At 43.0% G+C, this 21,929-nt stretch overlaps 2 gene segments (V, D, J or C); both read left to right on the top strand.

Annotated features, from left to right (window-relative positions):
• The first annotated feature begins 6,705 nt into the window (after nucleotides 1-6,705).
• Nucleotides 6,706-7,007, top strand: LOC134443163 (immunoglobulin kappa constant-like). The segment is given in 1 exon segment: nucleotides 6,706-7,007. A coding segment is annotated over 1 exon segment (237 nt).
• Nucleotides 7,008-17,765: 10,758 nt separating this feature from the next.
• Nucleotides 17,766-21,929, top strand: LOC134443112 (Ig lambda chain C region-like). The segment is given in 3 exon segments: nucleotides 17,766-17,777; nucleotides 19,483-19,534; nucleotides 21,448-21,929. Coding segments are annotated over 3 exon segments (366 nt in total).

Below are 21,929 nucleotides of genomic sequence, written 5' to 3'. Positions count from 1 at the left end.
ATGATACTAATGCCGCCTTTTTGAAATCTGGTGGGAACTCTTGAACATCTGGCAGTAGTGCTGCTCTATTCTGGGACTAGCAGACCCACTCAAGCCTGGCAATGCAAATACTAGTTTCCCCCACAGAGTGCACTGTTTCCTGGGTTACACCTACAGCCACAAACTGCCCTGAGACATCTGTGCTTAGTCACCCTCTTTCACTTTCCCATAGAATAACTCTCACACGCATATGCATGGAGAGAGAGAGAGAGAGAGAGAGAGAGAGAGAGAGAGAGAGGAGAGGAGAGAGAGAGAGAGAGAGAGAGAGAGAGAAGAGAGAGAGAGAGAGACACACCCCACAAAACTGTCCTTCATAAAGTTAATTTAATATTTACATTTACATTGATATGATATAGGCCCACTTCCATTCTAGGTGTGTTCCTCGTAAAAAAATAAGTTTACTTCTACATATTTCCATCATGCACAAGTTTGTCTATCATTCTTAATACAATTGCCGCCCTTTTTGAAATCTGATGGGAACTCTTGAACATCTGGCAGTAGTGCTGCTCTATTCTGGGACTAGCAGACCCACTCAAGCCTGGCAATGCAAATACTAGTTTCCCCCACAGAGTGCACTGTTTCCTGGGTTACACCTACAGCCACAAACTGCCCTGAGACATCTGTGCTTAGTCACCCTCTTTCACTTTCCCACAGGTTGACTCCACATGCACCCATGCATGCACACATGTACCCATATACACTAAATGTCCACATGCACGTATGCACACAAGCACACAGTGTCCTGTCTAAAAGCTCCCTCTAATGTAAATGTTCTGATCACCCCCTTGCCAGCAGGTGAGTTAAAGTTTAATCTATTTCAAGGGACCTGCCGTGGCTCTGGTGGTAGGGCACTGGGCTGCTACGCTGGCGACGCGGGTTTGATTCCGGCCCGGGACCTTTGCCTCTGCCGCAAAAAGGCAGTAACTGTGCAGAGCTCCAAACTGAGTAAAATGACTTTAAAATGATTCTGCAATCCAGTCTAAGTAGTTTTGGGGGAGATTATTGACATGCAGTAGTGTTACTTTATATTACCCACCTTTTATGCAGGTGAATCATTTGATTTTAATTTAAACTATGATATATATGTTATTAAAGTAAAAGTAACTCATTTTTGACAACAACGCAGTTACTGCCTTTTTGCTTTGTAGGGCAGAATAGGAGTCTGCAGGAAGGAAAGGTCCCCACCATGTGGAAAACATCATGCCTGATACCCGTCCCAAAGAAAGCACACCCCCCAAGGAACTCAACGATTACAGACCGGTTGCCCTCACTTCACATCTAATGAAAACATTCGAACGGGTGCTGCTGCGCTACCACCTCAAGCCCCAGGTACGACACGCACTGGATCCTCTGCAGTTTGCCTACCAAGAGAACGTGGGAGTGGAGGATGCTATCCTGTATCTCCTCCACAGGATACATTCTCACTTGGACAAGGGTGGCTGTGCTGTGAGAATCATGTTTTTTGATTTCTCCAGCGCTTTCAACACTATTCAACCACTGCTGCTGAGAGATAAACTGGTGCAGATGGGAGTGGAGCCTGGCCTGGTGACCTGGATCACTGACTACCTCACGGAACGACCCCAGTTTGTAAGGATGGGGGACATCACATCTGAGACAGTGGTGAGCAGCACAGGAGCGCCACAAGGAACGGTGCTTTCCCCCGTACTGTTCACTCTGTATACAACAGACTTCAGCTACAACTCTGCGACATGCCACATGCAGAAGTTCTCAGACGACACTGCAATTGTGGGGTGTATCAGGGACGGTCAGGAGGAGGAGTACAGGGGACTGGTTGACGACTTTGTGGGATGGTGTCAAAACAATCAGCTGCACCTGAACACCACCAAAACCAAGGAAATGGTGGTTGATTTCAGGCGCTCCATCCCACCCTTGTTGCCGCTCTCTATTGGGGGAGAGAAAGTGGAGACTGTCAGCACTTACAAGTACCTAGGAGTGCACCTCGACAATAAACTGGACTGGTCCACAAACTCAGATGCACTCTACAGGAAAGGCCAAAGCAGGCTCTATTTCCTCAGAAGGCTGAGGTCCTTCAATGTCTGCAGCCGACTTCTGCTTATGTTCTACCAGTCTGTCATGGCCAGCGTGCTCTTCTTTGCTGCAACATGCTGGGGAGGAAGCATCAGGAAGAGAGATGCTGGATGCCTTCACAGACTGGTGAGGAAGGCGGGATCAGTGGTGGGCATGGAACTGGAGACACTCACCCCCAATAACCGAGAGCAGAACACTGAGCAGACTGGACTCTATTATGGACAATCAGCATCACCGCCTTAACGCCACCTTCACTAACCAACTGAGTCTGTTCAGTCACAGACTCCGTGCTTTCACCTGCAGGACTGACAGACTTAGGAAGTCCTTTGTCCCATGGGCAATTCAGCTGTTTAACAACACACAGAAGGACACTAAGAAGGACATTATCATTGGGGACTGGACTGCCTGAGATGCCAGAGCTGGCCCAGCCCGGGAAACCTCTTGGTGTGTGTGTGTGTGTGTGTGTGTGTGTGTGTGTGTGTGTGTGTGTGTGTGTGTGTGTGTGTGTGTGTGTGTGTGTGTGTGTGTGTGTGTGTGCTGTCCAATAACTGCACTAAGGAACTGTTGACCCTTGACCACTGGACATACTTGTTTCTCCTTGAAATGTTTTACCTGTAAAGGAGGATATAAATATCCAGAAGACCATGAAGATGGGAGTCATTTTGTGTGATTATTTCTCCTCAATGATGACAAAGTCAGTCACTGTGTAGAGCTTCTTATAAGAACACACAAGGACATAAATGTCACCAACGAGAGCCGTTATCCACTCATGCAAATCAGCATCTACATGCAAATACTTCACCAGAGCTGCATCCACTATGTTGGCTGATTAATTATTGCTGATTAATGTTATAGACAATATGGCTGACTGCTGGTATTAAAGCAGTAATTGCAGTAAGTGTTATGGATGAATGTCAGTAGGCTTTATTTGCGTTTGAATACACAGGGGTGTCGTTCAAGCTGGTCAAGTGTGACTGAGACACCAGGGCCCCATGTAGTATATAGGGGGCCCACACACAGTCCAATTGATGTAGATATAATGGCTTAGGGGGGGGTCCATTGGAGCTGATACATATAGGGCCCACAATTTGCTGCTTCACCACTGTGAACAAACGTACTGTAATGTTTACTCCCAAACTCTAAAGAATCAGTAAACTCTTGGCCTCTACTAATACTATGTGGAGATTATATCTACTGTATGAAGATGTGGATCACTAAAGATGTGTGAATGGCCATTGCATGGTGATGGATGTGGGCCTACAGTATGTACTCTGAGAGAGTGTAAGGGGATGGAAGCTGCTTATGGAAGAGGACCCAGTGTCTTAAGGCTCTTATGGGAAGTGTCTTATGTAACATACATGACCTGCAATGGACCATGTGAGGTGCAGCAGTGCTGGAGAATGTGGAATATAATGGGACACAAAACCAATCAACTCCATTATAAACTGATATTATTTCAACATTATTTTATTCCAGCGGTGCAGAGAAGCCTATTGGAGGCCCAGTGGACCCACTCAGGCCCTCTAGTGCAGAGCAAAACCCATCATGACTGATACACACACACATGATTCTGGGATATGTGAACTACATAAAATGAGGCTGACCCTGATGAGCCTGGCAGTTCAGCCCTCTTCTCTTGTTCAATTGCACTACTTGTCAGCAGTCAACCGATCCCCTGGTTGTCTGTGAGCTGCAACCCCACCACAGACACACACAAACTAACGGTTTGGGATATACTTGGTGATTTGCCGTCATGTCCCTACAGGGTTGCTGGGTGGACCACACACACACACACACACACACACACACACACACACACACACACACACACACACACACACACACACACACACACACACACACACACACACAAACACACACACACACACACACACACACACACACACACACACACACACACACACACACACACACACACACCACTGCAGCTGCAGTTAACAGTGCAGTCATGTGGAGCCTGACTGAGGGAGGTTTTTGTGCGGCGCTTTATCACTGTGTGAACACATCTTTACTGTTGATTTCATGGTAGCCCTGACAATAGTAAACTCCTGCATCCTCAGCCTGGACATCATTGATGGTCAGAGTGAAGTCACTGTAACCTCCACTGCCACTGAATCTGGATGGAGTCCCAGACTGGAGTCTTTTGGCCCAATAGATGAGGAGTTTAGGAGCTGCTCCAGGTTTCTCTTGGTACCAGGCTAAAAGAGGACTATACCCTGCATTATATACATTACTGCTGGTTCTACAGTTCAGAGTGACTGATCCTCCCTGTTGAACAGCTTTCACTGCAGGAGTCTGAGTCACAGTGACCTGTCCATATGACTCTGTAGAGAAGACAGAAACATCATCAACTTCAATTATGTCCATGCAGAAATATTACTAGCTAAATTCTAAATGTGAATATAAAATGAGTAATGTTTCACCTGTAAAGGAGGATATAAATATCCAGAAGACCATGAAGATGGGAGTCATGTTGTGTGATTATTTCTCCTCAATGATGACAGACTCAGTCACTGTAGAGTTTGCTGAAAACACAAACACATAAATATGACCTGTGCCCACTCATGCAAATCAGCATCTACATGCAAATACTTCACCAGAGCAGCATTCACAGTGTTAGCATTAATGCCAATTAATGTAATACACAATACAAATGGTTAGAATTAATACTATTGTTTTACAATAAACTTTTTTTGCTGAATATAAAGTCCAATGCTGTCTAACACTGAACACTCAGCATGCCCTACATTTTAATATCTGAGTGTGTCTCACTAAGACTTGCAATTTTAAATAGAAATAAAATGTAATAATTGCCATTCAATGACAAAAGATGAGGATATCAATCCATAAATCCATGAGCATCCATAGTTTGAAATGAGTTGGTAAGCTGTTGTATGTTCCCCTCCCTGTAACGGCACAGTCACACAGTCAGGCCCAGTGTAGCGTGAAGAGGTTTTTGTACGGCGCCTCTATGAGTCTGTATCACTGTGGTACACGTTTGGAGGAGGCAGCAGAGTTGAAGTATTGGGAAGTAAGTAAATACTTTTAATCATTTCAACCAGAATTCAATTTCAGGTGTGTGATTTATGCTTTGAGAAAACTATGTCATTGAATAAGCTAATTTTAGCCACATTTAAGGCTCTGTTTTTGATTGATAAAAAAACTGGACTAAACTCTGCTGTGTTCCTCAGATTTGTTTGTCTTTTTAAGGGTTTACAGTGGTTTGTGTGTTTTAATAGTTGGTGTTAGTGAAATCATGTCTTTTCAAATGTAAGGGTAATTTACTGTGGCCCATACTGTGATTGTATTGGTATGGGTGCAAATACTGTAGTGTCTGCTGCACTGTGGTACACATTTAGATGAAGAATTGATGTGAGTACGGACTGAAGGACTATAGTTTTAAGACATAACTTGGCGTGTGTAGGTCAACTTTGCATTAATGATATACATCTATACAATACAGTATATGTATTTATTTATTACATCAAACTTGTGCTTACAGCACTATGAGCATTTTGAAGGGATAGTCACATGGATACCAGAATGGAGTATTAAAACTTGGAGCAGATTGGAGTTTTCCAATATTATGCATTGTGGTGTGACATTTATACATCATCATGAGCTGTTTAAAAATCATACATATTATGTATGATTTTTAAACAGCTCATGATATAACCATTGCAAAATGTTTAAATCTTTTTATTATTATTATTGGCTGTAGTTTGTGGCTAATGTACATGTGTTGCTTGTTGGGTTTCTTCTTCAAAGTATTTGATGTCGTATTGCATTGTATTTTATGAACATATACAGATATAGAAGTCTTGGCATGTAGAATAAGAGCAAAGGCTAAACCATGCAACCTGAAACTCACTGATGTTACAAGTCAGTGTGGAGCTCAATGACTTGAGAGAAGAAATTATTAAGCCAAAAACTTCTGACTCTTTGATCCAAGTTTATGTTACATCGAAAAATCTGAAAGAAAGAACTTTCTTGAACAAGGCACTCAATGAAGTAAAAAATGATTGACAATTAAAAGTATTTGTGTCATTATATATAAAGACATTTTAACTTCATATAGTGCCTTGTTCGAGAAAAGTCCTTGTTTTCACCTTTTAAAATAAACTTCATGGTGTTCTCTAGAATACATATAATCTACATGATTTGCTACTGAATACGTTTTTCCAGATTAAAAAGTAACCAGTGAACAACACTATAATATAGTGATCTGTTATACTGGAATAAGAATTTCCCCTTGTACTGATCATTATGACTCTCATGACTAGTTTGAATTCATCATCTCATTTCTCACATTTCATCCCTTTTTTTTCATTATCCCCCTGGTGACACCTTGGGTATTTCTCAAAGTCAAGTGTCTTAGCCTTGCTAGGACGAGTAACGCCCATTTGCACCCGGTGTGTCCAATTATTAATTACACTTAGAACTAGTGATTGGATACTCTTTGGGGATTCCCGCGAAAAATGGGTGCTAGTCGTCCTAGCTAGTACAAAGAACTAGGATTAGAAAAAACCCTTGTGTTTCATCTCATACCCTTGTTTATCTCATTTTGTCCCTCTTGTCTTTACTCCCCAGGTGACACCACTCCCAAACTGACAGTGCTGCCCCCCCTGGACACCAGCGGGAGTTCGGCCACGCTCATGTGCCTGGCTAACGGAGGCTTCCCGTCCGACTGGAGTCTGAGCTGGTCTGTAGCGGGGAGCAGCAGGAGCGGGGAGACCAGTCTCTGGGGCCCACAGAAGGACGGCCTGTACAGCTGGAGCAGCACCCTGACCCTCCCTCTCCAGGAGTGGACCCAGGACGTCCCAGTGACCTGCCAGGCAACACGGGGCTCCCAGACTGTCACCAAGATCCTGAAGAAATCAGACTGCTCCTAGACTCTGATTTAATGTCTGCCATTATTCTGATTTAGAGTGTCTGATAGGGACTCTTCCTCTCTTGCTCTCTCTATGTGTGTTTTCTTTCTTTTTTGCGCAGCACTGAGTGAGTTTTTTTTTTTTTTTAATCATCCCTTTCATATTCTGTCATATCATTTGAGAATCTGAAGAGTGTGTTACTTAGTAGTGGTTTTCTAGTGTTTTCACTATTTCTTAATAAAGAACTTTAAACAGAGTTTAGACTTGCTGTTGTCATTGTTTTTCTCTTTTCAAAATAGTGAAATATGTTCACATTTCTTTCATATTTATTCAAAAGAAATGCCTGGGCTCAAACAAGTGGTCTATCCTTCTCTGAAAAGCTTTTTAAAATCTTTTGGAAACTTGAACATCTGGCAGTAGTGCTGCTCTATTCTGGGACTAGCAGACCCACTCAAGCCTGGCAATGCAAATACTAGTTTCCCCCACAGTTTCCTGGGTTACACCTACAGTCACAAACTGCCCTGAGAGATCTGTGCTTAGTCACTCTTTCACTTTCTGTCAGCTAACTTCTGCAATCTAGCATAGGCACACACACGCACACGCACACGCACACACACACGCACACGCACACACACGCACGCACGCACACACACGCACACACACACACACAGCGTCCTGTCTAATAGCGCTCTCTGCTGATAGTAAATGGTACTACCACTCAAAATACATGAGTACCCTAGAAGAGTTCCTTAGGGGGATTACTTTTAAGCGTGATGATAATCCTAATTCTTATATAACAGAGTAATTCTCAAAATGTGGGACAGGTTCCACTATGGGCTGTGAAGGTATCAGTGGTGTAGTCTACTTCTTTGTGGTGGATATGCTGTATATTTGAGCATTTTTTGAGGTGGGTATACTTTATAGGCCAGGGGTATTCGATTAAAAATCAACAAGGGTTTTTTCTAAATCCTCCCAGTAAAGGGGCCGAACAATACGTCTGTATTATGGTTGCAGACTGTCAATGAAAAAAATATGGGAGACTTCATTGAAGCAGAGGTGTCGAAAGTAAAAGTAAAAGTACTTTCGTGGTGCATTACAACACTAGCACATGGCATTACGTAGCTGTTACACCATTTACTCCACTGTAACTAATGGGATAGATAGACTGTATTGTTACTGAAAAACACTGAAAACCTATCAAGGACCCACCAAAAAACTTGATCCAACCAGTGCAGAGTTAGCTGATCGTAAGACAAGTAAACATGTTTACTCAGATAAGTTACTTGTGTGGGAAGGAAGCTGTGTTTCTTTTTTTTTAACTTTTACTTTTACTTTTGACGCCTCTGCATTGAATTGGAGGGTCTGGTGTCCTCCCCCAAAACGTTTTGCATTTCTTAGATGTAATTTCCTGCATTTTAACGTCATGTGTCCAGTTTCAGCATGATATCGGAACCCATACTTTTATCTCTAAATTTTGAAAAACGATTCTGTATTTCAAGGGGATTGTGGGGGGCCAGAACCTTGCTGTCCAAGGGCCGCATCTGGCCCCACGGCCACCATTTGAATAGCCCTGGTATAGGCCTATATTTGTGCTATTCTATAATAGATCAATCAATTTTAAGTGGGTATACTGAAATCTCTGCAATTTTGAAGTGGGTATCTGCATATACCTGCATTCTATGTAGACTACACCACTGAAGGTAGTACTCTAAGTGGGCACTGAAGTCTTTTTTAAAAATCTAAATATTTGTTGTTTCTGTGTTGCCTTTGACTACTCATTTGAGTTGTATCGTTTATTCAGTAGAGGCGTGGGCCACAAACATTTCTGAAAATTTCAAGTGGGCCCCAAGTTGAAAAATGTTGGGCGCCCTGAGGGTTGGTCTGTGAAATGCATGGCCGGCTGTAGCAGGAATAAAGGATTGATGCATACAAGGCAACGATAGAATGCAGATACTATGACATGGCACACCCTAGAACAGGAGTACTCTTTTAAAAGTCACCAAGGGGTAGATTTCCAAATTCCTCCCAGAAAAACGGCAGGCGAGCTGTGTTGGCAAGGACTTTGCTATCTGCTATTGTTGCCATGGAGGCAATCTCGGTACTTCGACCTGAGGGACGCGTTTTCAAAATAAGAGCAGACAGCACGATAGAAAAAAAAATCTTTATCAAACAAAAATAAATGAAAAACAGTTTGCGGGCCAGAGATAGATGCTCGGCGAGCCGTAGCCTCTTAGTGCAGATGGGGTCGCCGCCGGCGGGCCTATTCCCTTTTTGCTGAAAATACATCATAACAACATTGCTATGACAGTACCAAGAGCCTTAGATAATAGATTGAGACATAGTCATTACAATTTCGTTGACGGTAAGGTTATAACAAAGGCTCTGCGCTAAGGCCTGAGGCCGCTAGTTGAGAATGGGGGCCCTATAGGACCAGACTGTACACCACCATGTGTCATTCTGGGGGTCTACCCCAGAGCCTGACTACAAACCCTTTTTACTGCAGCTCCCTCATGCTGCTTTCAATATGAGCTCTAAGCCAGGGGTTCCCAAACTCTACCATGACAAAGCCCCACATATACCAGCAGATTTCAGCCAAGGCCCCCCTAACATGGGCCGTATTTTTTTTCAATGTACCGCCTTACACAAGTCAATGTAATTTCTGCATCCTTAAATCCGCCTACAGCAGGAAACATTTTAGTAGTGTGTCAATGAGGCCATTTCAAAGAGTTGAATAGAAGCTATTCTTAAAAAAGGAATATTATTTAGCTTATTTTTTGGTTTATTTTGCTTCACTTAAGTTATTTGATTTATTCATTATTTTTTGTGTTTTTGTGTTGCTGTACTTTTCCTTCCAACCTGCTGCGGCCCCCCTACTAGTACCCTCTCGCGTCCCCCACTTTGAAAACCACTGCTCTAAGGTGCTTGTGAACTGAACATGTAAACACATATAACAGGGGCTGACGTTGCCATCTGATTTAATCTAAATTTCATCTCAACTTTATTGGGGTCTAAATTGGTTGACATACAAACGCACGCACACACACACACACACACACACACACACACACACACACACACACACACACACACACACACACACACACACACACACACACACAGTCATACCCCATAGCACCTGCAGTGAGCTCCAGCAGCAGCAGTGCAGTCATGTGGAGCCTGACTGAGGGAGGTTTTTGTACGGCGCTTTATCACTGTGTGAACACACCACTACCAGTACTGTGGTAACTCTGACAGTAGTAAACTCCTGCATCCTCAGCCTGGACATCACTGATGGTCAGAGTGAAGTCACTGTAATCTCCACTGCCACTGAATCTGGATGGAGTCCCAGACTGGAGTGTGCTGCCTTCATAGATGAGGAGTTTAGGAGCTGCTCCAGGTTTCTGTTGGTACCAGGCTAAATTGCGATATGAATTCCCTGCATTGTGCACATTACTGCTGGTTCTACAGTTCAGAGTGACTGATCCTCCCTGTTGAACAGCTTTCACTGCAGGAGTCTGAGTCACAGTAACCTGTCCATATGACTCTGTAGAGAAGACAAAGACATAATTAACTTCAGACATGGCCACGTAAAACCTGTCCTCACTAATAAAGATACATTTATAAAGAAGATTGTTTTACCTGTAAAGGAGGATATAAATATCCAGAAGACCATGAAAATGGGAGTCATGTTGTATGATTATTTCTCCTCAATGATGACAAACAGTCACTGTAGAGCTTCTTATAAGAACACACAAGGACATAAATGTCACCAACTAGAGCCGTTATCCACTCATGCAAATCAGCATCATCATGCAAATAGGCCTACTTCACCAGAGCTGCATCCACTATAGTCCTGGACCAGCAATGTAGACCCGTTCGCAATTTTGAGTTGGGGGCGTTTCTCACTGGAATTGAGTTAGTGGGTTCCTAGACATTAAAAATCACGGAGGTGCTCGTCCACCATAGTGCCAGATTTTTCACAATATGGCCGCCGAATATGGCCGCCATCGCCTATGACAAATATCTGTCTTTTTTACTTTTAAACTGTTCATACACATGCAGGCCCGTTGCGTTAAGGTACGCAATGTAGGCAGTTGCCTAGGGCCCCCGAGTAGGTGGGGCCCCCAAGGACGACAGGTTATGTACCCAACAGCAATGACGATTTTAAATAGCTTCATAATATGGCACCGTCGCCTGTATGAAGGGCTCTGCTGCGAGGGAAGCGACAGCGCCTCCCTAATACCCCCTTGCTCGAGGGGGCCCCCTTCCAATAGGTTTGCATCAGCGACAACGTGAAAATGTCAATTGCCGAACAGCGAGCGCATCGACAATATAGTCAAAGTACCCCCATCTGGAGGGGGCCCCCTTCCAATTGGTTCAAGCATCATATTCCACGCAGATACAAACTGAAAATGGAGCGACACAATCTCTCTCACTGGATGTTACGCAGACGCCAGTTTACATTACATTTTTGGAGACAGTTGCTTTTATAATAAAAGTTTATCTTGAAGACGACACATTAGGCTACTCTCTGTACTGCTGCCAAACCACCAGACTGTCCCAGGCCAGTTGACATCGCACAGACAGCGAGATGCTTCATTTACAGTTACATGTGTTTTCAAAAACATCCACGTGCTGTAAGCACTGCAAACGTCGATTGTTCAATAACGCACCTTTTTTCGACACGGAACTGTTTTGGATGTGGACAAACGCAAGAAGAAACGAATGAACAATGCAATGCCTATCGGATAACAAGAGTCACAAGTGCGATGAGTGGGATAGCTAAATTGTAGCACAATAGTCCATTTCTTGCTATTACTATATGTGGGGTTACACATTGGAATTTGGGACCATGATTGTGGAAACGCGTGGATTACAGTTAGAGGTTGGGATACATTCTGCGGTCAAGACAACGCAAGGTAAGGACACCGGGATATTGGTCCCTATAACACAGTTGTCAACCGCGGAGGTTGTTCAGTGATCCTTGGTCGCTGCCTATTCGTGTTTGCTGCGGTACTACTAATAACACAATCATTTGGATTGTATTTTCAAGTGCGTGATGGATGCAATACGAAAAAATAGGCTATATGGTCGGGGAGACCCCCCTTGGCTTGGTTACAGAATTGTGGCTTAATATCACATCCCCCCAACCCCACTGTGCCTGCTCATTCGTTTCTCAGCCTTGAGTTTCTGAACTGTAGGCTACGCCTATTGTCAATATTTCGTTTTGCACAAATGGAGCACCCTTGGTTAGATTCTCAAAGTGGTTGGAAAGATTAGACCATTCTTTATTTGTGATTGGCAATGCAGATCATGATTTTCGTGGTAGGGTAAAGAGATGAGCCTACTGACTGGAATGGGCTATATTTTCCCAGGTCTTTCTTCATAAAGTTTCATAAAATGAACTGGAGGGACTAGTTATCATAATAGGCCTACCTAGATTGCATTTCCTCACCGAAAAAATGCTGGTGTATGCATGCTCTTAATGCATTCATTGCCCTTCATGCATGTGTTGCCATAAATAGCCACAACACTGTCTAAGGTGACTTGTTTGTTTCATTATGTTTCCATGTGACATGATGTTGTATTGGTAGGCTACAGTTGTGCTAATGACTGGAGTGCCATCCAAAAATGGTCTGGCCCATCCGAAACAGAAATTCTGGCGCCGTGGTTTCCCCGTCAGGGTCAAGGTCAATGTCAAGGTCAAGGTATTTTTCCTATTCTGAAGAACTCAGCCATGTGCTTGCCCATTAGGTCATTGTTAAGAATAAGGAACTGCGACTATAAATGTAAATCTAACATTTCTAACATTTAATATTTCTTAACACTTTAGGGACCATCATATCATGAACATTTAATGAATAAATGTCATTATAAAGGCCTAGGCTTAAATTACGCCCAAAACACAATAAATTAACTAAGGTGGAACATGGTAACATTAATTAAGGTGGAAGATAACACATAATGTACTCACAGTATTTTCTGTTTTTGTATTGAATTTGTGTATGCATGCAATTTAGTGGGATGTGTTTTTGCAATGGCTCCTCATTTTTCCTTGGCAAAATAAAGTCATTGAAACTCCAGCAGCATTTTTGATTTTCACACTGTCCTGCACATTTACATAATTTAAGCACACCTTATGATTACGGTTTCAGGCATTTTAATGGCAGGAGTATGCAAGATGTGTGCTCCTGCCACCCATGTTGCTTAGGCTTATTTTGGGGTCCTTGGTTCTTGCAAGTATGTTGCAGACTCTATGAACAAGAAATGCCCCTCTCTGAATGTGCCCTCTTATAGCACTACTGATGGGAGGAAGAGCATTGATTCCATCACCACTGCTGTACATTTATACTCTGTGATCATCAACTATTACAGCTGTTGTGGTTGATCTGGCCCCAGCCCAGACACGCACCAAGTACTTCCCAGCCAATGTTGCATCTTGCTCGGTCAATATTTTGGCCTCTCCAAAGATAGCAAGTACTGGACTGGATCAGAAACCATGGCTGCATGTTTAGTCCCAACCTCATGCAACCCCCCTACTCATGCAATCATCTCCTTACAGGATATGTTCTTTGATCACAGTTTTTGTCAGTGATGCTCCAAGATGAGAGACTAATTGATGGAGGGGAAGCATTCTCCGCATCTAGCCAGTGCCATACTGCTGGCAAATCTCCTGCATACCAAGTTCTTGGAAATATGGGCTGTAGTGGAGAAGCAATGCAAATGTGTCTGTATCATTTGAGTCTATAACAACTGTTCTGCACGGCTTCACACGAACAGCCCACTCAACATGCACCAGCAACCTGGCCTAAGCCTCATCAACGCAGTTCAAGGGCTAACAATGACAGTAGTATTGCCTCTGGTTTGATAATAAATCATGTCTCGAACTAACAATTGGAGATTTCACTTCTTCTCCACAGAGGCCTGGAACTTATCGAGTTGGTGAGGAATGGGTGTTAGTCCGTTCGCCAATGATGTCAACGGCTGTTGTTGAGTTGGTACACCGCATGCGTTCACCTTCCTTCAATGACATCTCAATGTAGGAGTCACAAGATGGATGAGCTCTGGATGTCAGCAGAGGGATACTGCTGAATTGATGATGACATTGATGACAGCACCTAAATTCTGCCAGAGGCGTATGACAGATCTTTGACATGAAGTCTACCCGAACATGAGGGCAAAAAGTAGACTCAGAGCTTCATTGGGTGAGATTAAGGTGAGGCTCAATTTCACTGACAAGCTTTGACTTGTTAACAACCAACAGAAGGTCACCATCTAACAGGGATGATGCTGAAACGACATCATGAGATCTGCTGAATACTCATGCCCCGTTCCTCAGCAATGTCCATCCTCCTATGTGCCTCAGCTATGTCTTTAGATGAGACCAACTTCTGCTCCTTTACGATGATTGCTGGTGTCTTCTATGGTTGATCTTTGTACTGCAGAAGATTCCTTTTTGAAACAGTTCCACTTATCTTATGTTCTTGAGAACGAACCTATCCTACCAGCATAAGCTGCAAACAAGCTTTGGAGACGGTTGCGCAGGCGAGGTGTGACACTCCTGTTAACAACCTGGTTGCTGAGCAGATTGTGCAGTGGAACGGGCGCATTAACGGTCAATGAGTATGGATTCTGCGGATCCACCACAAAGTCTAGCAACAATTACACATTTCGGTTGAATGTAAGGCACGGAGTGGTGCTCAGTGCATGTTGGAGGTGTCATTCTGTCCGCTTCAAAGTGGTGGTGTTGGTGAGAAAGTTGAGGACATCAGTGATCATTCTAATCTGATGGAAAGAACTCAAACTTTGCTGCAACATTAACATTGCATGTGGCTCCTACTACAAACTGTCCTCCATGACCCTTGCATACTCTCTGAATGCTGCTCAACCTTTATGTCACCTCGCACAGCAGTAAGAGGCTACTGCAGTTACGTTCTGCAAAGATTGGCATAGGAAGTTATGGTAGCCACATATTGATTTATTTTCCTTCTCTTTCAGAGACAACAGCATTTTTAATGATGGCCGCCAAATCCAGCCAAACTTCAAAGAATTGGCAGAGCTCTGACTTGTCTTGATTCAAGCTCTCCACTTGCTCAATCAAGGCCTCAAACTCAAATTCTGGGCAACGTTAATTTGAAGCCAGTGAAGTGTGCAATGCCTGTACCTGTGCAAGCACTGGATAGTCTGCCTTGTCCTTGTGAGTCCAGAATACCTCCCACTGGAGAGACATGCATCAATGCATTATCTAGGCCAGAACCTCGAGGCAATTTTCCCTGATATCTGAGAATAACATGCGTCCAATGGAAAGGGCCAATACAGTGGAAGAGATCCTTGAAGTGCTCCGTCTCATGCAGGTTTCATCACACCAAATTGCCATTGATGCCTGGATCATCTGCCTGCGAACACTGGAAGTTGGATAGGCAGTGTCTGACAGTGGCACACTCAGTAATGGGTCTTGGTATTATAGGAAGGAAGCCAGCACGCATCATTGGCACAACAGCACATGAGACAAGTGTGTGTACAGCAGCCTGCATCAAAAGGTCTCCTCCTGACACAACAGAGTGAATCAGACTGATCAAGAATTCATGCTTTCCTGATAAACCTTTTGCAGTGGCAACATACGGTAATGTTGCTTGTTTGTTTTCAGGATGCAGCAGCATGTCTGGTGGTAGGGCAGGTCGAACCACTGGCTTTGCATGATCAGGTACCTCTTGGCATGGTAAATTCCTCTGCAGTATATCATCAGCTTGGCCTAATTCTGTGCCCGACACTGGAGCCTTTTGAAGGTGCGTGTTCACTGAGGCATCTGGAAACAGTAATAAGGCTGCATAGTGTGAACCCTTGGTACCAGAAAGTGATGATTTGTCAGCATAATCAGAGCTGGATGCCTGCCAATGTATATTACATTACATTACACTTAGCTGACACTTTCATTTATTCAAAGCGACTTACAGTTATTATTTTTCAGGGTATTGGTTACAGTCCCTGGAGCAATGTGGGGTTAGGTGCCTTGCTCAAGGGCACTTTAGCCATGGATGGAGATGTAGGGAGAGGTCAGGGGGGATTCGAACCTGCAACCCCTAGATTGAAAGACCAACTCTCTAATCACTAGGCCACAGATGACCCCATGTATAATGGATGTATAATCCTCCCTTGTAAGTGCTAGGTATGGTTTTCTGTCAGTTTTTCGAGCATTCCACAACATAGATAGCAAGAAGACTGGTCAGATCTGATTGTCTGGTAGCTTGAACATGAACCAATCTTGTGAAAAGTTGCAAGAAGGTTCTTGATGTGAAGGCTTTTGCTGTGTGGGAAGCATCATATGCAATGGTGTTCGCCTTATTCCGCGTTGAATGTTATGCACAAGCATTTGAAAGAGGCAGTGAAGTTGTGTACTCTTGTGATCTCTGACACACTTCTCCTCTTCTAGTGGGGGCTCCTCTCTGTGTTGACTGTTGCAGTGCATGTGCTGTCCTGTCCTCTGACTGTGTGGAAATGTTAGGTTTACATTTATAGTGACTGTTCCTTATTCTTAATAATGACCTAATAGGCAAGCACATGGCCGAGTTCTTCAGAATAGGGAAAAGACCTGGAACATGACCTTGACCTTGACCTTTTAAGGACTATACTGACACTATACTGACACAAAATAATCATGGCAATATCAGCAAATAACTCCTCATACCATAATTGAGAATTTGTTTCTCATTTTACAATGAAAGTCTATTGACATTCTTCAGAATAGCAAATTTGACCTTGGCAATGACCTTTTAAGGTCACAATCACACATTCTCCTCATGAAATTGTCAGAAATTATTTCCTGGTCAGAACTGATGTATGGCATGTGTATAAACAGTTTGAAAGTAAAAAACACAGGTTTTTGTCATAGGCGATGGCGGCCATATTTGGCGGCCATATTGTGAAAAATCTGGCACTATGGTGGACGAGCACCTCCGTGATTTTTAATGTCTAGGAACCCACTAACTCAATTCCAGTGAGAAACGCCCCCAACTCAAAATTGCGAACGGGTCTACATGGCTGGTCCAGGACTACTATGTTGGTTGGTTAATTATTGCGGATTACGTAATGTTATAGACAGTATGACTGACTGCTGGTATTAAGGCAGTAATTGCAGTGTTAATTGTTATGGCTGGATGTCAGTAGGCTTTATTTGTGTTTGAATACACAGGGGTGTCGTTCAAGCTGGTAAAGTGTGACTGAGACACCAGGGCCCCATGTAGTATATAGGGGCCCCACACACAGTCCAATTTATGTAGATATAATGGCTTAGGGGGGGGTCCATTGGAGCTGATTGTACATATAGGGCCCACAATTTGCTGCTACACCACTGTGAACAAACTTAATGTTTACTCCCAACTCTAAAGAATCAGTAAACTCTTGGCCTCTACTAATACTATGTGGAGATTATATCTACTGTATGAAGATGTGGATCACTAAAGATGTGTGAATGGCCATTGCATGGTGATGGATGTGGGCCTACAGTATGTACTCTGAGAGAGTGTAAGGGGATGGAAGCTGCTTATGGAAGAGGACCCAGTGTCTTAAGGCTCTTATGGGAAGTGTCTTATGTAACATACATGACCTGCAATGGACCATGTGAGGTGCAGCAGCGCTGGAGAATGTGGAATATAATGGGACTCCAAACCCATCAACTCCATTATAAACTGGTATTATTTCAACATTATTTTATTCCAGCGGTGCAGAGAAGCCTATTGGAGGCCCAGTGGACCCACTCAGGCCCTCTAGTGCAGAGCAAAACCCATCATGTCTGTTAAGGTAGACCTGCTTATGGGATATTATACCTAACAATGACTCCAATGTGTCAGGAATACACATTCGTGTGAGAATTAGAAATTCTGCAATTAATGTGTCTTAGAGAGAGCGAGAGAGAGAGAGAGAGAGAGAGAGAGAGAGAGAGAGAGAGATGCCAAACAACACCTGCCGTGAGCTCCAGCAGCAGCAGTGCAGTCATGTGGAACCTGACTGAGGGAGGTTTTTGTACGGCGCTTTATCACTGTGTGAACACATCTTTACTGTTGAGATAGTGGAAACTCTGACAGTAGTAAACTCCTGCATCCTCAGCCTGGACATTACTGATGGTCAGAGTGAAGTCACTGCCAGATCCTCCACCAACAAAGCGACTGGGAGTTGATCCATAGCGGGTGCTTTCATAATACATTAACAGTTTAGAAGCTTCTCCAGATTTCTGAAGATACCATGAAAGACCACTCATAGAAGTATAACCAAGGCTTTTGCTGGTCCTGCAGTTGAGTGTGATGGTTTGTCCCACAAGAGCAGCTTTCACTGCTGGAGTCTGAGTCACAGTAATCTGGCCTCTGCATGCTGAAATAAAGGAACAAATATAGGCCCACTGCAAAACACATTTTCAAAAATATGATTATAATTCTCATTCTTAAAATAGTTCACTTTGCCTAGACACGTTACCTGTGATGCAGAACAGGAAAGTCCAGATGAATTTGATGTTGCTTGTCATTTTCTTCAGATAATGTCCTCTAGAATTGAATGCTTCAGTCCTTGCCTCTCTCATATATAAATATTTCAATCACACGTTTCTCAGTTTAGTTATGCAAATTATATGCAATGCCTCACCACCCATTCCCACCACATCCCCACAGTGTGTGTTCTCCATCCCCTGGTGGCCATGACATGAAATGACGACTAGGCCAGCACGTTAACATGAATGGATGTTTATGTTTACTTGGGCCATTACTGACACCATTAATGGCAAAAAGTCCAGATCACAAGTGAATTGGACCAACCCTCAGAACCAGTCAAGTAGGTGAAGTAAGTAATTAGTGGGGTGCTTATCCCAGGGCATGGTGAACCAGTGATCATTAGATCAGTACAGTAGGTCATATTTATCACTGGACATGATGAGTTTAGGTGCTGGATGGTTCTTGTGAGGAAACTCCAGTTTCAGGACAGAGGATACGTTGCCTAATCTATTTACAATATGCATCATCAAACATGTAACAAGGTTAGTATTATTGAACTTAGTTAGAATACCATTACATGCTTTTATGTGATGGCATAACAGAGGTTAATCATAGGCCCACTGGAGGCCTACTTACAGTACATTGGACCCAGTAGTTATTAAGAATGTGTATTATATAATAGACGCGTGAGTTAAGGCCTGACATTGCTGCATAGCCAGTCAAAATGTAAAAAAAACTATGTTGTGTAAAACCCAGACCATGGCCTCATGTTTTACTATTTGAGTGTGTGTCAGGAAGACATGGAATGGTAAAATAAATAAAACAGTAAATTCCTTTTAATGGCAAATGTTAAGGACCGAAATCCTAAAATCATCCATGAACATCCGGAATATTAAATAACTTGGAAAGCTATATTCCCCACACTACTGCTACTTGCTGCTGTATGTTCCCCTCCCTGTAACAGCACAGTCACACAGTCAGGCCCAGTGTAGCGTGAAGAGGTTTTTGTACGGCGCCTCTATGAGTCTGTATCACTGTGGTACACGTTTGGAGGTGGCAGTAGACTTGAAGTTGGAGGTAAGTTAACTGTTTTAATCATTTTTCATCAGTTTTAGATTTTAGGTTTCAACTTTAGGTGGCCATGGAGTGTGCGTTTATGCTGTGGTGAAATTATGTCGTAGAGTAAGCTTATTTTATTTTAAGTGTCTGTTTTAAAGTGATCAACAGACTTAAGTTTTTTGTATTCCTCAGACTTGTTTGTGTTTTGGGTACACAGTGACCTGTGTTCTATTACCTTTGTAGTTAGTGAAATCATGTAAAAATGTGAGGGTGATTCACTTAAGCTGTGCTGCGATGGGTTTTTGCAAAGCTGCAAACACTGTTTATAGCACTGCTGAACACATGTAGCAGTAGACTTGATGTGAGAGGCAACGGAATGCTTATATCATTTTTATAAGTTGGTGTGTACTTTTTTGAGGGAGAAGGGAGAACCTTTCTTTGACGATATAAAATGTACACTACATATCATTTACATTGCAGTTATAGTTGTGAGCACAATAGATCACTCTATAGTGGGATACTCTAAGCATGGGGCATTACGTACTGTGGTGTGATATTTATGCATCATGAGCTGCTTTAAAATTGTGCATACCCATTACATGGCAAAATGATTACATCTTGTTTTATTGCATTAGCTGTAATTTGTGCTTAATTTATGTAGCGTCTTGTGTTATGTAGCGTCTTCTCAAAATAATTGAAGAACACATTTCACACTGCAAAACGTGCTTTAACCCTATCCAGACCGGGGGGGGGGCTAAAAGTGCCCGCACCAACTTTGACATCGTATAACTCCTGAATGACTTAAGCTATGACTACGAAACTTTGTGACTTTTCCTAAAATGAAGTTGGCTTCAGTGTGATACCAAAAGATTAGGTTTATCATTTTTGTTGTTGCCATGGCAACGGTTTTCTGACAGGTACGTCTGACAGAAAATCACTGATCTGAGTCTCATCAGTGTACCCTCCTTATTGCGTACTACTTATTGGATAGTTATTCCATTACATTAGCATTACTTAACCAAATATAATATTTGCTAAATTAATTATTATAAAATGTTGCTAATTTATGCTAATTTATGCTAATTTGATGACATCATCAAATACCTACTTTTACCTTTCCCAATGCAAATTTCAGCTCAATTTTATTTCTTCTTTTTATTTCTCATTGCTTGTGTGTCTTATGTAGATCATGGCCTGCAAATTTGGTAATAATATATCCTGTTGTTGAGGGCTGAATGCTTGCGGCTATGTTATACGAAACTGAAGCCGCTTTGCCATATCTGCGACGTGATTTTGTCACACAATTTTTCATATTTTTTACATTTTCATTAGCATCAGAAACCCTTGTCTACATTTGAAGTGGTCTGATGCACATAATAACTACAATTGATGTGCATTACCCAAGTTAGATGGAAAATACATCACGGTGACATTTTGGGCAATAAAACCAGGAAGTGACGTCATAATGACGTCATAATACCCAATAATGACACCAAACTGATGTCAATCATAGATTTTGGGCTGACGATCATCTCCTCCGAGTTTGGTGGTCATACGCCATTCGGTTCCTAAGTTATGAGGTGGGGGCCAAAAGAGCCCCCCCCCGGTCCCAGGTATGCCAAAAAAGCCCGGTCTGGATAGGGTTAAAAGAGAAATCTGACTCTGAAAGCTAATTCTGTAAAGCAAGACCAAAGGCTGAAATATAAGACCTAAAACTCACTGTGTTCCTTAAAATAGTCTTAATGTATTGTTCAAAAAATGTACATGAATGTTTTCGCTGATTAAAAAGTAGCCACGGAAAATTATTGTGATCAGTTATATTGTTTAAAGAATTACTCTTGTGCTTCTGATCTACTGCATGCTTGTTTTTCACATGTTTCATCTCATCACCTTGTTTATCTCGTTTCGTCCCTCTTGTCTTTATTCCCCAGGTGACACCACTCCCAAACTGACAGTGCTGCCCCCCCTGGACACCAGCGGGAGTTCGGCCACGCTCATGTGCCTGGCTAACGGAGGCTTCCCGTCCGACTGGAGTCTGAGCTGGTCTGTAGCGGGGAGCAGCAGGAGCGGGGAGACCAGTCTCTGGGCCCCACAGAAGGACGGCCTGTACAGCTGGAGCAGCACCCTGACCCTCCCTCTCCAGGAGTGGACCCAGGACGTCCCAGTGACCTGCCAGGCAACACGGGGCTCCCAGACTGTCACCAAGATCCTGAAGAAATCAGACTGCTCCTAGGCTCTGCTTTAATGTCTGCCATTATTCTGATTTAGAGTGTGTCTGATAGGGACTCTTCCTCTCTTCCTCTCTCTATGTGTGTGCAGCTCTGAGTGATATTTTTAATCATCCCTTTGTTATTCTTTCATATCATTTGAGAATCTGAAGTGCTTGTTACTTTGAGGTTTCCTTGCATTTTGA

The sequence above is a fragment of the Engraulis encrasicolus genome, unplaced genomic scaffold (assembly GCF_034702125.1).
Source record: "Engraulis encrasicolus isolate BLACKSEA-1 unplaced genomic scaffold, IST_EnEncr_1.0 scaffold_28_np1212, whole genome shotgun sequence".
NCBI classification, from domain to species: domain Eukaryota; kingdom Metazoa; phylum Chordata; class Actinopteri; order Clupeiformes; family Engraulidae; genus Engraulis; species Engraulis encrasicolus.
Note: the sequence above shows the minus strand (reverse complement) of the source record. Positions and strands in the feature narration are given on the sequence as shown.